The sequence below is a fragment of the Haliaeetus albicilla genome, chromosome 4, assembly GCF_947461875.1.
Source record: "Haliaeetus albicilla chromosome 4, bHalAlb1.1, whole genome shotgun sequence".
Classification (NCBI taxonomy): domain Eukaryota; kingdom Metazoa; phylum Chordata; class Aves; order Accipitriformes; family Accipitridae; genus Haliaeetus; species Haliaeetus albicilla.
The window spans coordinates 12,552,513-12,568,459 of record NC_091486.1 but is presented as its reverse complement, the minus strand read 5'-3'; the positions used below and the strand labels follow the sequence as shown (position 1 = coordinate 12,568,459).

At 39.4% G+C, this 15,947-nt stretch overlaps 1 protein-coding gene across 3 annotated transcripts; it reads right to left on the bottom strand.

The window, feature by feature from the left end:
- Positions 1-2,118: 2,118 nt before the first annotated feature.
- On the bottom strand, positions 2,119-15,102 carry CCDC14 (coiled-coil domain containing 14). Of its 3 annotated transcripts, none has more exons than XM_069780940.1 (13): positions 15,017-15,102; positions 14,267-14,322; positions 13,717-13,792; positions 12,970-13,042; positions 12,726-12,866; positions 11,387-11,626; positions 11,202-11,296; positions 9,604-10,180; positions 8,930-9,071; positions 8,225-8,304; positions 7,571-7,789; positions 7,353-7,485; positions 2,119-5,987 (listed from the first exon to the last, which is right to left on the bottom strand). In XM_069780940.1, the coding sequence occupies exons 1-13, from the start codon at positions 15,047-15,049 to the stop codon at positions 5,006-5,008; spliced, it is 2,847 nt and encodes a 948-aa protein (XP_069637041.1). In that variant the 5' UTR covers positions 15,050-15,102; the 3' UTR covers positions 2,119-5,005. The 3 variants fall into 3 exon arrangements, with proteins under 3 accessions (XP_069637041.1, XP_069637042.1, XP_069637043.1); XM_069780941.1 differs by having other exon boundaries at positions 12,982-13,042; XM_069780942.1 differs by lacking the exon at positions 12,726-12,866.
- Between the last annotated feature and the right edge of the window lie 845 nt (positions 15,103-15,947).

Genomic DNA, 15,947 nt, shown 5'->3' with positions numbered 1-15,947 from the left:
GTTTCTCTGATTTAACCAGCCAGATTCTAACCAGGGAAATGTTTGTTTCCCTTCTAAGGAAAAAAAAATTCACCCTTGTTAAGGATGCCTGCATAAGTCAATGAATTAAGAAAGATACTTGAGGTACCAGTAGCAATCACTGCTACTTTGCAAAATGCACTGTGAGCTGTAAAAACTTCCTTCCATACAGAGTTGAATGATGTTGCCACTTGACCACAAGTGGTGTCCCAGGTAGCTCATTTACACACGCAGATGCAGCACTGGCTTCACTTCAGCATGTAAGGCATCTGTGTTCCTTATGAAGTCTTTGATCGACTTGGACACAGTAGTAAGGCAGCAATCTTTTGTGTCTGCAGGGAGCTATCACCATTCTCCAGTTCTTTGAATGAGGCACTGGACTATAGACACTCATTGCTCAAGAAGTCAGAGCAGGGAATTATATGTGGGTTAAACTCAGGTATCCTGAATTCCAGGGTATTGCCCAATCTTTTCCCTTTTCCATAAGAAAAAGGGTTCATAAAAGGAAAATGACTGTTAAGAGGTTGACGAAACGTATTTTAAGAGTTCCCTTCCTTTCCACATCACCAGAAAGCACAGATGTCAACTTCACAGAACATGGTTTGTAAAAATGAAACTCCTGTATCTTCTCTCTGTAGCTACAAGAAAAATCTACAGGAGGCTACATGATCACTGAAGTCGCAGCTGCTGAGCTGTTCCTTGTAAATTAATCCTTGGAACAGGAGACACATTTCAAAGCAGCTATTACTGAAGATAGAACAATGATTTCATCCTGAATATACACATTTCATATATCCCTTATATGTGGAGGCTGATACCATGATGGACAGAACCTGAAACCAGCTTTGCTGGCCAAGTTGGAAAGTTCTGCTGAATAATTGTTCGGCTGTATGATCAGATAGCTACCTGTGATAAAAACTCCTCAGCCCAACTAGTTGGACTTCTCTCAACTTGGCATCATAAGGCTTCATTGTAAATCTTTGTAAATACTGAAAATATACTATAACTTATTTTATAACTACTTCCAATACACTGGAAGAAAATCTTAAGCTGTTTTTTCCATGATCACAGTGAAACAGCAGGTGTGGAAGAACAGGCCTTTGGACATGGAGATGGTTCCTTTTTGAACTGTCTCTGATATCTCATAGCTGTTTATGCTGCTGTTAACCTTGCTCATTCAAACATCACCTCCTGGCTACAGAAGCTGAGGAACAACAGCTGGTTGCCCTTTGTCTGATCCTTCAGCTCTGAGTAAGGTCCATGCTCTTCTGAGACAATGTATCTACCTGAATTTAAATATTACCTTTTTTTTTTCCTTAGAAACAACAGCAAAATTCCATATGCAACACAAAAATGACTTGCATAGTTGACACTGTGGCCCAATTCATTACTGTATTCTCTCGCCCCTTCCAAGCTATCCTAAAGTATCCTTAACAAACCTGGAACAGAAATGGAGCTTGAATTCTGTCGCAAATACACTTTGACTCCTCTACCTGTCATGACTGTCCCTTGTAGCAATGTGTCCAAAACCAGAAGTCAAAGGAAGATTGCATTGCTGTTATTGGAGTGGTTGGCATGAATGCTGGATTTACACAGGTAAAATTCTGTCCTGCTTCCAAACAGAAAGTTACAGTTTTTGCAAGTGTAACCAGGGCTGGTGGGGAAACAAAGTTTGGTGTTAGAATCTAGCCAGGTAGCTCAATTAGTTGAAAAGTTCTGAAAAGTACTATGGAGAGGAATGTATCTCAGTCTATGAAAGACACAGGCCTGAGGTCTACTTGCTTGTAACAAGGATGAATCCTAGTAACTCCCAATTTATGCAATGACAAGCACTTGTCATATCCTGACTGGTGAAGAGCAACAGTGTATACTGCAGTATGAGCTACTCCAATGTTCCAAGCATTGGTGTTGACAAAGGTGATGTCTTTGGTCCATAGTGATTTCTACCTTGTTACCACAGCGATAAGAAATAACTTGTAAGCTTTTTTATGCACCAAAGATAAATATTTCTTTCCACTCAGTCACTTGGGATCTTATTTACTATGTACTTCCAAGACTATGCAAATTGGGGTGGTCCAAATATGTATGTGACAAAGTGTGCAAGTTCTAGGATTTCCTTTATTTTTTGTAGGGATTATTTACTACATACAACACATTAAAAGAACAAGTTTGTAAGAGATGTTACCATTATTTGTCTTCTACTGAGCCTATCTGAAGACTAGAGTTATGCCGACTTCCACAGTTTCAATGGCCTTGAGTTGAATCCTGGAAGCATTTCCCACCTTTTAAAGACTTGAGATACCTGATCTTGGTGGCTTTTGCTTCCACAACACTGCACATTCATAATGCCCATATAAGGGAAATTTTGTATTTCATTTAAAGTTGCTAGAGCTCTGATTGACATGTCTGAGTACAAAACAAAGAACTGTATTAAAGAAGACTCCTTCCTCCTGTTTCTTCCTTCTTAGCTTCTCCTCCTTCTAAGAGCAGGATACACATTACAAACCTGCTCATATCTCATTATCCCCAAAAAGGTTTTCCAGTAGTCATCTCATGCTTTGATAGAACTAACTTTGTAATGATGAACAGGACACAAGTAAGATGGTGTAACATCTTCCCCCATTGAGATAAAAATGAATGTAAACGCTCTCAATGCGAGAAGAACATGCTTGGGCATCCTGACACCACAGCTGCTTTATGCAGCTTTGGCCAGGACAAATATCCTCCTTCAAATGGAGTAAGTCCTAGCTGCAATAAGAAAACTGAATTAATTTGTCTACTAATGAATATTCTTTCAATCTTTTTCAGCCTTCTCGTGAGTTTTAAAGACTTGAATTTATTGTAGCTTGTCTTTAATTCACGCCATAATCATCATTTAAATCTTGCTTTGCTTCTACACTGAACCCGCTTGTAAATATTTAATTAAAACCTGTTCACTTTCATACCATCAACCTTATTTTGAATCTGAGCACGAGTAGTGTGGAGAGTAGTAAGAAATCCAGGCCAAGCCTTAAAAGCATTCTAAATCACTGAAGTCACTATTTAGTCTAACTTTCCTTTTTTGAAGCAGGAGTGCCAGTTGGCATCTTCTGTAGTATGTGTTGTCTTCATACCTTTTTATTGCTCAGTTACCAGTAACTAAAATAATCACAGAACTGCTCCACAGCACAATGTATGGATAGTGCCCTAACTTTAAAACATGTTCATTCAAGCAACTAACCATGGAAATAAAATAAAATTCTTCGAAGTGGTAAAACTTGAGACTTTTGTCCTATGTGGTAACATAAAAGAAAAGGCCAGGATCAGGAAGCACAGTAATGTTTTCTAGGAGGGAAAAAAAAAAAAAAAAAAAAAGGCAAAAAGCAACACTGTAGAAAAAGCAGTCTTAAATTCAGGTCCTTATACTACTGCTCCCTTTCCAAAGATACTTCCCTGAAAAACCATGAGTCATGAAAAACAACATTCAAGCACTGCTAAGGGTGTAAGAGGAACAGAATGGTAGCAGTAACACTACCTTCTCATACCTGTAACTTAAAAACTTGCATGACTTGTATTCTTGACATTGAGATCTGGAAAGTCCTGTCAAGGAGAACAACGGACTGGAATCATTCCCCCCTCCACTCCCATTCCTCTGAGAGCCAGTTTGGGCGATTCAGACCCTCTGTATTTATGCCCAATAGATGTTTACACCTGAACAATTTGTCTCCTTTGTGTCAGTTGAAGCCTCTTACTGCTTCTCTTTCTCGGCATCAGTCTGTCCTGCATTTATCCACTGGTACTACATTCTCTTTTAGTTGACATAAAATCAAACATTTGTAAAAAACTGTGACCTAAAACAGAATTGTAGAAAAGAACAGAACTTTGATGGATCTTTTCTTGCCTTCATCTGGAATCTCCACTTCTTTCAACTTCTTTCTTCAAGTACAATGCTCAAAACTGAAAATTTGAGTTTTACCAGTGATGAGCAAAAAAGGATTACTTAATTTTATAGGATTTACCATACACTGCAAATCCCATACGATGGCCGCATTTTTTTTTTTTTTTTTGGAACAGCATGATCCTGACTTAGCAATTGTAACTCTAAACGTTCCTGCAGAGCTGCTCTGTAGCTAGCTCTTCCCTGGCCTCTACCTGCGGAGCCTCTTACCCAGGTATGGTACCTTGCAATTGTTCCTTGGGCGGGGGGGGGGGGAAGAGTAAAGAAGGAAGTTTAATTTAGCCTTCTGCACTTAAGTTCCTCTTTTAAAAAAAACCAAACCCCCAAACAACAAAACAACTTGAAGAGACCTATCCAGTCAAGGCAGAACACTTTTTATGTTCAAGGCAGCTCCACTTTCACCAGTTAAATTCCCACTTCTTGATTAAACCCAATTTGGATTAAGAAGCAATGCAGCTGAATAAGCAGTCCTCTTCACCTGTTTCTTTGATCTTGACACTACTGTTTGCACGCATTCACAGTGAACCAGAACCAGGAGCTAGTTTCTCGAAACACATGGTCATAACCAAGGAAAATAACTATGCATCCAAATTTATAACAGTCAAATTATAATGAAATAAAAATTTCTCTTTATCACATCTATAACTCACTTCAAATGCATCTCTCAATGCTGTTCTTACTACTTAGAAAAAGCATGCAGAAAAAGCATGCATGTGTACTTTATCATTTAATAGAAAAACTGTATTGCCAACAGCACACCAGTTTCTTAAATAGTTATCAAGTGCTGCTCTAAGAATTAATTTTGCAATTAAACAGTATAAACCTAAATCATAATTTAAAAAAAAGGCATTTATACCAGTTATTTCAAGTTGTACACAACAAGGGAAGCAGCGCCACAGCTTAATGAGGAACAAATCCCATCATAATTTAAACAGCTAGGAACAAGTAATTTCATACCAAAAAATACAAGTATTTGTATCATTACCATACTTATTAATAAACTTCAGAAAAACCTAAATAATCCAAACAAGTGCACCCCATTTTGTTTCCTCATTGTTTCATAATGCTATTTTGCAAAGTTCTTTGTAACCTTGCTATGTTGGCATCCAAGGCTGCTAAGCTATTCTTAAAGTCCTCTTCATCTCGAGAAGTAAATGTTGAGAAAGAGGATGCACTCCACTCAGACTTTCCTGATATATCATCAAATGAAATGGAACTAAAATCAGCTATTTCACTGCCTTTTTTTTGAGAAATCTCTTTTGGAAATAGCATCGGCATGCGAGGGTATGTACCAGGCTGAGGTTGGTCTGATTTATCTGTGAAGTCTTTTGCAGCTCCACTTGGAGTGCCTTTTGGCCTCATTTGGACTTTGTCTCCTTCTGGCTTTACTTCATCCCCTGTAACTTCAGGCATGTTTTCCATAGTCTTTTTCACACTGTACCCAGCACTTAATTTATCCACAATAGTTAAATCCTTTGATATCTCACATCCATTCTGCTGCACAGAGTTTGAGAGCTCACAGTGGTAGTCCAACATCTTATAAGTCCCTCTACTTTGGGGTAGCACACCAGTTCTTTCAGAGATTGGCTGCTGTTTTTTAGAGGCATTGCTAGTCAATGGAATATAAACAGTCTCATCCAACTTGTTTTGGTCATCTAGTAAAGTCCCAGAATCACTGACAGTTTCTGCATCTTGCTTCAGTGAGGTTAGTAGTATTCTGGGAGCTGATGTTCCTTCTAAGAATGTACTGTTTATTTTACTTCCTTCAGCAGCAAACTTCTCATAGGCTAGATTTTGCATTTCTAATTCTCCATTTTTATTTGAGAAGTGAAGTTCTGCATCTGTCAAAATATGATCCATTTCTAATTTTTTAAGGTAAGTCATTACTGAAGTACTTCCAGGAAACAGATCAGGTTGCATCTGCTTTTCATGGTCTTCCAAAAGAGCCTTAGAGAGACCTTTTTCAGGTTTGGGTCTAATGTTGTCTACTGTGAGATCAGACAGAAGCTTGGCCATACTACCCTGCAGGTTTCTGTTAAGACAAGATCAATTAATCAGATTTAAAAATAGTCACTAAAAAAATAGTTTAAAATGTTTATGTAACACCAAAACATTAGATTTATCAGACTGCGGCAAAGTTGCAATTCTTTCTACATGTTGTCATAAAATGTAGTATAAATGTGAACCAATTCCAAGTTTCTTAAATTTCTTTCTTCAGCTCAGCTCAATGTGCTTATAAAGCAACTAAAATAGCACAACACAATGAAGTTCTCGAGATTATTCCTGATTTACCTGCTTTGAGTACTACAAAATGAAATAAACTGATGTCAAGAAACTGTTAAAAAGCATATAGAAAGTTACCAAAATCAGTGAGAAATTTTTTATGAATTTTCTTCCTATTGCATCTAAATAAAAGATTATAACAGAAGAAGTAATTCTCATTTTCTGCTTTGTACATCAAAATAAATGAATGCTTAAATGCTTATGTATATAGCATATACATATACACATGTAATAAGACATCATTATACTACCATCTGGTGGTCAGTATAGTAGTCACAGAAGTCTGTAACGTCTAAACTTCTACTAAAGAATCTGGAGTGTTGATTAAAAATATTCTGCCATTCCAATCTTTATCAACTATAAACAAGACAGACAACAGTTTAACTTCCTGTGCACATCATGTCCCAACAAATTGTATGTACATACCACTTTGCAAGTGCAAAAAGCTATTGAAGTCTCCCAGCTTGCCACCATATTCATCATAGAAGACCACGATGAAATAAATTCACAGTAACAGTTCTAAAAAACTGTGAATAACACCACCTTCACTCAGTGATCCAAGAACTCCCACCTTTACCCATAATTAATACCTGGGCATAATCTACTTCAAATGTATGTACAGTTAAAGAAAGGACTGCTCTTTCCCACAGGAAGAGTTTGTTGTGGGTTCTGAAGACGGATCTTTCTGTGAGTTCTTCTCAAAACAGACCAATTTCTGAACCAGTGTAAAGAAAGAAAGAAAGAAAATTTCCCTCCTTAATTCAGTTTAAGAGTTAGTTTCCAAATTCTACAGGTACAAGAGAAATATCAGTAGGTTTTCAGGTCCATGCACTTTCCATGGAGTTCCTTGTTGGCAGGTCTGCTATTAAGAGTTAAAACTTCACACAAGTTATGGCAGATAGCATTTTACTTTACAATAGAACTCAAGTCATGGAGTATGACAACTGTGTTTTAACAAAATTATAGCACCATTGCAGTAAAAGTAACTACAAAGAGAAGTTTTAGCCTACGTGACCTCCTACTACCCAGATACTAAGATTACAATAATCCAGAGTATGGAGAAAAAAAAAAAAAGTGACATCAATAGGCAAAAAAATAGCTTAGCCAATAGTACCTGGTTAATTCACGCAGTCTGTTAACTTCTGCATCACGCTGACGTAACGTTATGCCCAAAATCTTATTTTCTTTCTCTGAAGCTTCCAGCTTAAACTGAAGGCTCTTCATGTTTGCTAATGCCTCTTCCACTTCTAAAATGCCAAAAAGAATTTACCTAATTATTTCTTTCAAGTTTTACAACACTAGATGAAGAATAAACAAATGCAAAACACATACCAATCTTGAGCTTCGTGGAATGAATGTCATAATGCTGTTTGTTTTCAAGCAATTCTTCTTCTTTATCTTGAATATATTTTGCAAGATGTTTATTTTCTTCTTTCTGACTTTCTATTATTTTAATCAGTTCTTCATTTTTAGCCTGCAGTGACTCAAGGCCTTTCAGTGATTCTTTCAATTGACTCTGGAGCATCATATTCAAGGACTGCAAAGAAACCACTACCAAAAGTAAAACATAAAAGGTTTAAGCGTTTTATGTGGTACAGTTTGAATTTCTAATTCAAACTAAGTTTTTAAATAATCTATCTGTAAGCAAAATTCATATTACCAAGAAGGGGTTTTTGAAGCAGCAAGACAAAACTCAAGCTTTCTTCTTAATTATCTAAAACGTCATCTTCATTTTAAGAGGCACATAAGGAAAAATAAATCTGCTCGGCAGCTGAAGAGCCGAGTCTCGCTATGTGGAGTCTAAACAGGCACAAGAATCCATGCAAATGCAGTTGCATGATTAGACCCACAACACTTAGTTCAGTTGCCACAATACATACTGCTATTTTTTATTTATATATCTATATATTTATATGTCTGTATCTGTTTAAATAAAGCTTTAACAAAAATGACCCTAACAAGCATCATTCTCTATTAGTACTTTACATTCATAGTTGCAGCTCTGTCCAGGTGTCTTCTCACTTCTTTCTTGTTCCCCGAGTTGCTGGTTTAATATTCTTAGTCTCCTAAACGTGAATTGTGAAAAAGCACAAATTCAGAAAGCTCAGAATAAGTTCAAAACAACTGCATTTTAAATTAGTTTGGTAATAAGTTGCTACTGAGAATTAAATGTCACAGAATGTTTCAAAAATACAAAAAAGTTTTAATAACACATTTTTCTTAGATTCCTATATTTCTTCAATGCAAAAGACCCTTTGTAAGTTCTGGTAAATATCTTTCCCTCTGTTTTGAAGTGCTACCCAGTTACATATTTGAGAGCTCCCCCGAAATGAGAGACATTTTTGCATTTGAGAATACACTACAAAAGGAATATAAGCAGGCTAACTGTTCTGATACTGCAGTTTTCAGAGAGAATGATACCTTGATCCCACCTAGACAAAGGCCCAATCACGATGTAACTGATGCTACTAAAACATCAGTATTAACTGAAGTCTTGCTATGTGTTAATTATTTATTTTTAAACTATACAGCCTTACCAATACAGTTTCTAATGTATAAATACTGCGCAGACAAGAATGAAAGGGCCATAACACACCACAGCAATGACAAAACATGCAATTTAGAACAGACCAGTTAAAGATGCTTTAGGCGCATCTGCAGTAAATACAGAATCACTGATGAGTTACTCACCTACGCAGCTGGGCATTTTCACGTCTGAGAGGCTGTAAAGCTAGTGCTATTTCAGCTTGTATATTTGTACTTCCCACTACGGCTGGGAGCAATGATATACAGTCTTCTATTTCATTCATCAACCTTAACATTTCCGAATCATCTGCAAGAGGTGAGGGTAAAAAAGACTCCATAAACATATAAACCTGTAATATAACAGTAAGATTCTACACGTGATTAAGCAATCTACAAAGTGATATAATAGTATCTACTTTTTTTCAAGAAAACCTCATCTTTATTTTAACTGTATTTATTTATTTAAGATTTTTAAGCTTGGCTATGAAAACTATGCTTTAGGTTCTTGATAAATCACAACCCACCATCTCTCTGACCAACCGTGGTGGGACTGCTGCTGCAATCCGTCTACGCTGCTCCCTTTCTCAGGGGAAAACACTACATGAAATGAGAACTATCTTTATCCTAGCTGTTACAATGACATTAAAATACTCCAAAAAAATAATTTAATACTTGTACAGAGTAAAACATGAAGCTATTACATTTGTGGAAAACCACTCTAAAATGTCACGTATCATCTGACACATAAAACTTCCAGAAACTGAAGTGCTCACTCATTTAATGCAGCTCTTGTGTTATTTGTATGTAATCACTCTACCGCACTATGAAAATGTCCTCACCTTGATCTGTTATCAGTGCTCTAAGCTCTCCCAGAAGATATTTTACAGTCTTAACTTTATGGGCTGTTTCTTCTGGACTTTCTTTTCTAGATTTTAGAACTTTCTTCACAAAACTTGTCTTACAGCTTGTATCTCTCACTGGGGCTATGTCAAGTACATTCACTTCGTCTTCTTCGTTGACCATGTCCTCACTGTGTTCTTCAGAAGTATCCTCCTCCTTGTTACTTGAAGCATTATGTTTTGTTGGACAATGATGATGGCACTTCTGTTCAGTCCTGCCATTCATTATTTCATGTGATTTTAACAGGGCCAGGTGAGCTTGTATGCATCTTATCAAATCTGCTTCTTTTATCTGTTGCTCGTGGTTTGGGGTCATCTCTCTGCCAGAAGATGATGGGATGAATGTAGGCACTGTAGAGTTACTTGATGCACCTGATGCCATACAAGGGATCACATTAGAAAGAGCAGTGGCAGACTGTATTTGAGCAGCAGTAGTAGAAGCAGCAGAAACCACCGGGCAAACCACAGGTCCTCCCATCTCTGGCACACATTCATTGCCACTGTCTACAGGAACATCCTGCATAAAGAATATTCATATTAAACAAAAAGTTAACATAATTTTTTTTAATTCTTAAAAAAACCCAAAACACCACCCTTGTCTGACTCAATGTAGCCTTGATCATTCTTTGCAAATTGTAAAAGTAACTACAACTCATTAATTGCGCAATTTTCCAGTATATTAAGGAGTAATTAAAATGTAAACCTGGTTTAGGTTACCTTTATCTTAAATGTAATTGGCAACATTAAAGCACAGTTCTTTTCCAGCTTGTCTGTAAAGAAAACACCTCAGCAGTGTTTTGGTTTTGGTTTTTTTGCGTTATGAACGCTCATTCCTTGAATCAAACCAGAACAGGGAAGAAAGAAATACAAGACAACACTGTTACCTTTCAATATTTTAAGTAGATTAATTTCTTAAAAGCCAAGCACAGCACTAGCTATGTACGGACTGCCTGCAGATGGAAGGTAAGTCTACGGTCTTACAGTTTCAAGGTGCAAGCCCTTTACCACATTTCCCAAGGTGGCAGTTGGTACTCTCCATTAGTTCTATTCTACACCCTGAAATACACGATTATTTTAAAACATGGCGCTAAGATAATACACAGTGTCTGAAGAAATAATCAACTTGACCATTGGCAGGGAAAACCTACATATGAGATATGATTTCTTTTATCAGGAGTTGGTTAATGATCCTAATGTGCATTACTGAGAATGTAAGTATTAACAGTAATCAGTAATTTCCTGCACCTTCCATGTTTGCTGTCCTTTACAGTATTCACCATACAGAAATAAGCTGCCAGTTGAAATGCCTCTAATTTCATTTTTTGGTGTCTACATAAATTGTATTTTAAACAGCAGTACAGTATTTTCTCTCATCATTTATTCTGTTCATCACTGTAGGCTGAAATATGCACATTTTTTCTTTAAGGAAAATTATTACATAAACCCAAGAAAACCTAAACACTTAAATAAATGCATAAATAAATAGGCAGTGCTAATTAAAAACCTTTATTAATAGTCAGAATCATACTTCTACTTACTGACTGAGTAGATAGGGGATTAGCTGAATGCTGCAGGGACAGAGCTGATGTGGAGGTAGGTAATCGATAACTAAAAGCTGTAACATTTTGACATCCTAAAAGAAAACAACACTCATAGATGAGGGCAATTTTGGGCAAAACTCATACAGTAAAATAGCAGGCTCTACATTAATAGTTCCACTAACCGTGATTTGAGGTAGGAAAAGGAGTTACAGTAGGAATTTCGTTACTGTTCTGTGGTGGTTGGCCAGTTATCAGAGACATCTGAGTCTGCACATGCTCGCACAGTTTCTGATGCATCACAGGAGAGTGTGGACTGCAAGGCACATGAATTGGTTGAACCATCTGATTTTGTGCTGCACTGGAAAGTTCTTTCTCGGTCGAAGGTGTGGTGGACGAGGCAAGTTTTCTATTTGATATTGGCACTATAGAAAAAGAAAGAACAAAAGACCCAGCTGAAGCTGTCTGTCTTCTCGATCTACACAAACCCGTTGTGTTGTCAGGCAGACTCTGGCAGGTTCTTTGAAAAAGAAAACCAAGAGACCCTGCGGCCTAAGATTCCAGTCAGATTTTTACTCACTAACAAATTCATCCATCATTTTTTTCTTCGAGACAGAGCAACCTAACTCGGTTGGACAGACAGCTGTCCTTGAAGGAAGCACAGAGATTTAACCCTACAGAAGGCCAGTTCTAAAACACAATTCTTAAAATCTCTGCTTAGCTGCTTCCTAAGCTTTTAAACCACTCGGAATAACCCATACCAAAGCACTCTCCAAAACTAATTTTCTTATGTTGGGTATAATTAAAACTCTGTATTTTTACAGAGCTGGGAAGATAACAGCTATGTGCTCACCTTCTACAATTCACAAGATAGGCACTCTGCTACACACGTAGTCTACAGGCCCACCTGTCTACAGGATTAGAAATCACACAAAAGAAACAGGGTAGAGAGAGGGTTTCTCCCTCTCTCCACTAATAAAAAGTGAAATACTTCAACTGAGAGCAACTCAGCCTACAGCACTCCATCTACCTTTCCATTCAAGTGCTCTGGCCACTAAACCATTTGAGTTCTTATTATTTATTGCAACACTTTCCTGTTTCCAGAAACTGATCTTTAAGAAAAGCCTGGCTGGACACCTAACTCCAGGACAGTTTATAGCTGTATATCCCAAATGGAGACCAAGCACTGTAAAGTTTCACTGTCCAAAAGAAATGGGGCATGGGTATTATCATTCTCCTCCACACCTCCTACCAGCTAAACTTGTTGATGTTGGTATTTGTAAATGCACTCAACATTCTTCCTTGTACATGAAGCTTAAACATTTATGGATTTTAGTAACTGTTTAGTAAACATTTAAGGTTTCTAAAAGGCAATAAATAATGTCTACATCCTTTAGTGGATCCAGCCCTGGATCAACCTATAACAAATAACAACAATTATCTGAAACCTTGTTATATCTCAATAAATTGAGGAGTCTCTCAATGTTGGCTGAGAAAAAAGCAAGCCCAAGAAAGCCCGCTTACCAATTTCTTTTCGGACGTGGGCAGGAGTAATATTTTTTTTCAACCCTTTCTTCTTGGAAGTATTTCCTTTGGTTAGCAAAGGCTTGGAAGTAATTTTAACAGAAGCTGTTTTCCCAGGTTTTTTATGGATAGTTTCCCTTCCTAGTATTAGTTGAAAAAAAACCAAACAAACTAGTCAAGAAAACAAATCAAAACAGTCTTACAAAAAACCAAAACCATAACTTAAATTTTCAATAGGTACAACCTGTAGCCTCACTTTGTAAGATATTCTTCAGTAAAGCTGCACAACGGTCAAGTCCATTATGAATAGTATCAACCTGCACAAAGAATACTGCAGTCAGAAAATGAGTATCACTGTTTTCTTCCACTAAACCAAGCTACTATTTTAGAGGTGAGTGTTCCGCGCTCTGTCACCTGAAAAAGAACAACTGACAACCAGCAAACATATGTCATTTTCCATGTATTACTTTGTAATTACATGAAGCTTTGCAAACACGCAAACTTTGCAAAAACCCTAAATTTTGTTCTTGTACACGTGTCCATTTGCTGGACTTTGTGTTTTGGTAATTGCCTATGTGTGGGTTTTATTCTTATTTCCATGTACGGTTAAGCTATTTAACTCAGCACTACGCAGAAAACAGCACTGCAGCACCGACTCCATACAACTTACTCTTTTCAGCACAAAACCTAACAAATATGGCTATACTTCTGCCAGGGTCAACTCTAGTCCATAAACAGCACAGTTGTGTTTGCAAAATGTATCCTGTGCCTTAATGAGATTTGTCAGAGCCAAACTCACTGTACACAAAAGTCAACTCGCATGTATCTGCAAGATGCAGTACAGACACTCTTGCTAGCTTTGCAGGAGCTAATTCTAGTCTAGATGCAGTAGTATCTAAACTAACCTGTTTTTCTTCTATTATTCAAGGTATTCCAATTTCCCTTCTCTTTAGATAACAGAGGTAACTATATTAAAAAGTCATTTAATTACCTGATCGTCAGAGTCAGTGGAATAGAGAGAGTATCCAGACTCCACATCTGAATGACATCCTTTTCTTACACCAAACCTGAAAAAGTCAGATTCACTGTTTATACTACCTCCTTGACATGCAGCCAAGTACAAAAATTTACTTTTATTCAGTAATAGCAAACTAAAGTAAATTAATTTTATCAAGAAACAAAATATCTTTCTCTTTCTAAAAACTTTGCATTGCTGCAATAAACATGTTTAGCAGATATTAACAGCTCATTCAGTCTTTACTCAAGTCTGATGTATGGCTAGTAACTATACAAATTCAATCTTTTATTAGTAAAACACGCAGAGAGACTCAACCCTGTATTTCTACAGGCAAAATTTCTATTCAGTTTGTGTCTGTCTATTCATGGGCTGCTTAGAACCTGGATGTGCTGCCTTTCAGCTAAAAATGTTTTCTGATATATACAAAGAATTTTTGGCTAGTTGTGAGGTATGACAAGTACAAGGTTCCCAAACACTCACACGTACACTCAATCTTAGATAGTATTTATGATTAAGGTCTTACTGTTTTCTTCCACTTGTTAATTTAGCGGCTCCTGTTAGCCTTCCAGAAGACAGTACCTGCCGATTACAGAAATATACGTTGATTTTCATGAAGCACTTCCACAACATAATTGAAGACTACCACTGCCCACTAATTCCAAGAACTTTTGCTGAGGCAGATCAGTTAAAGGCAGCTTACAGCTCTCGGCCTGAGGACGGGGCCCACCGCTGCCATCAGGGCCCGAATCCTGTAGTTTTCATTTCACAGACCATACCTTTACAACATGGAGCTTTACGAATTTCCGCACTACTCTAGAGACACAGTAATTCACTTAATGACGTGGTCAAGGGCTGACGCGCAAACACACGTTCCAGACGGAAACCAAGCTCGATAAATACACACCTGAACTTCGGGGGATTTTAAGAATAAACTACGGTCACGGCACAAACCACGGCTACGCCGCGGTGGCAGAACCCTTGAACAGTAAGCCTGCTGTTTTACCGACACAGGTAAACCCTTCGAGCCCTGAGGAAGGGCGGTTGGGCTAAGCCCCGTCAAGCAAAGGCATTGAGCGCCGGAAGGCCCGACTCCCCCTCAGGAGCCGTTACGCCGATCGCCCCGCTCCCCACTCGCAGGGGACGCCCCCCGCCCCCCCACCGGAGCAAGTCAGGGGTCCAAGGAGGCACCTGACGAGAGAGCTGAGACCCGACCGCGGACACGGAGAGGCTCCGAAGACCCCCGCTCCCCCCAGGACCCCGGCCCCGCACGCACCTTGCAGGGCCGCGCAGCCCCCGGCCTGGCCATGGCCCCAGCCCCGGCCCCGGCAGACGCGGGGGCGGGGCCAGCCGCCGTCCAGCTCCGCCCCCTCGCGCCGACCAATCCCGAGCCTGCTTGGCTGACGGACGGGACGGCCTTTGCGGAGGGGAGGGGCTAACTGCCCCCTGACCCGCCCCCGCTCGGCGGCTGCTCACGGCGCGCCGGCGGCGGCTGGCGCGGGAAGGGGAAGGAGCCGCCTTACGGAGCGCGGTCGGGGATTGGTGGAGAATGGGCGCCGAGGAGCCAATCGGAGGAGAGAAGGGGGAAGGAGCGGGGCTAAGGCGGGCTGGGAGGCCGTCGGCGGTTGTGGCCGTTGGGGCGTGAGGGGCCGCCCCCTCCCTTCGGGCCTCAGCGCTCGCGCCTCGCCCCCTCTGAGGAGTCCCGGCACCTGCCTCTCCGCTTAATAAGAAAAAAAAATCACCTCACGTAGCTGGGTCTTCCCGTCCCAATGCTGTCTGGTGCCTTAGGGATCCTTCGGGAGCAGTAGGCCCTGTGGGGCAGGGGCTCAATGCACTCATAAAATAAATGGAAGAAGGGGCCTTGCAGGTGGGTGGGCCACCCTGAAGGAAGACAGACGTCTCTGGGGGGGACTGCTCAAAAAACTACCTCAGGGCCCCTGCTTGCTCGTGCAGCCTGTGTCTTGCAAGTCCTCGGGCACCACAGGTAAAAGCAGGCTGGTAGCCAGTCAAAGGGAACTGTCGATACTTTGTTGACAGGCTAAACCCGTCGGTTCTTTGTTCTCCACGCTGGCTTTCAGTTAGTGTTAAATCTTCTTTCGCAATCCCTGAAAACACCCATGTACGTACATCATAAAGGATGGTGCCTCAAGTTTCACACACAGAAGCATATTAGTATTCTGCATATCTTTGCTTTTATTAGCTGAATA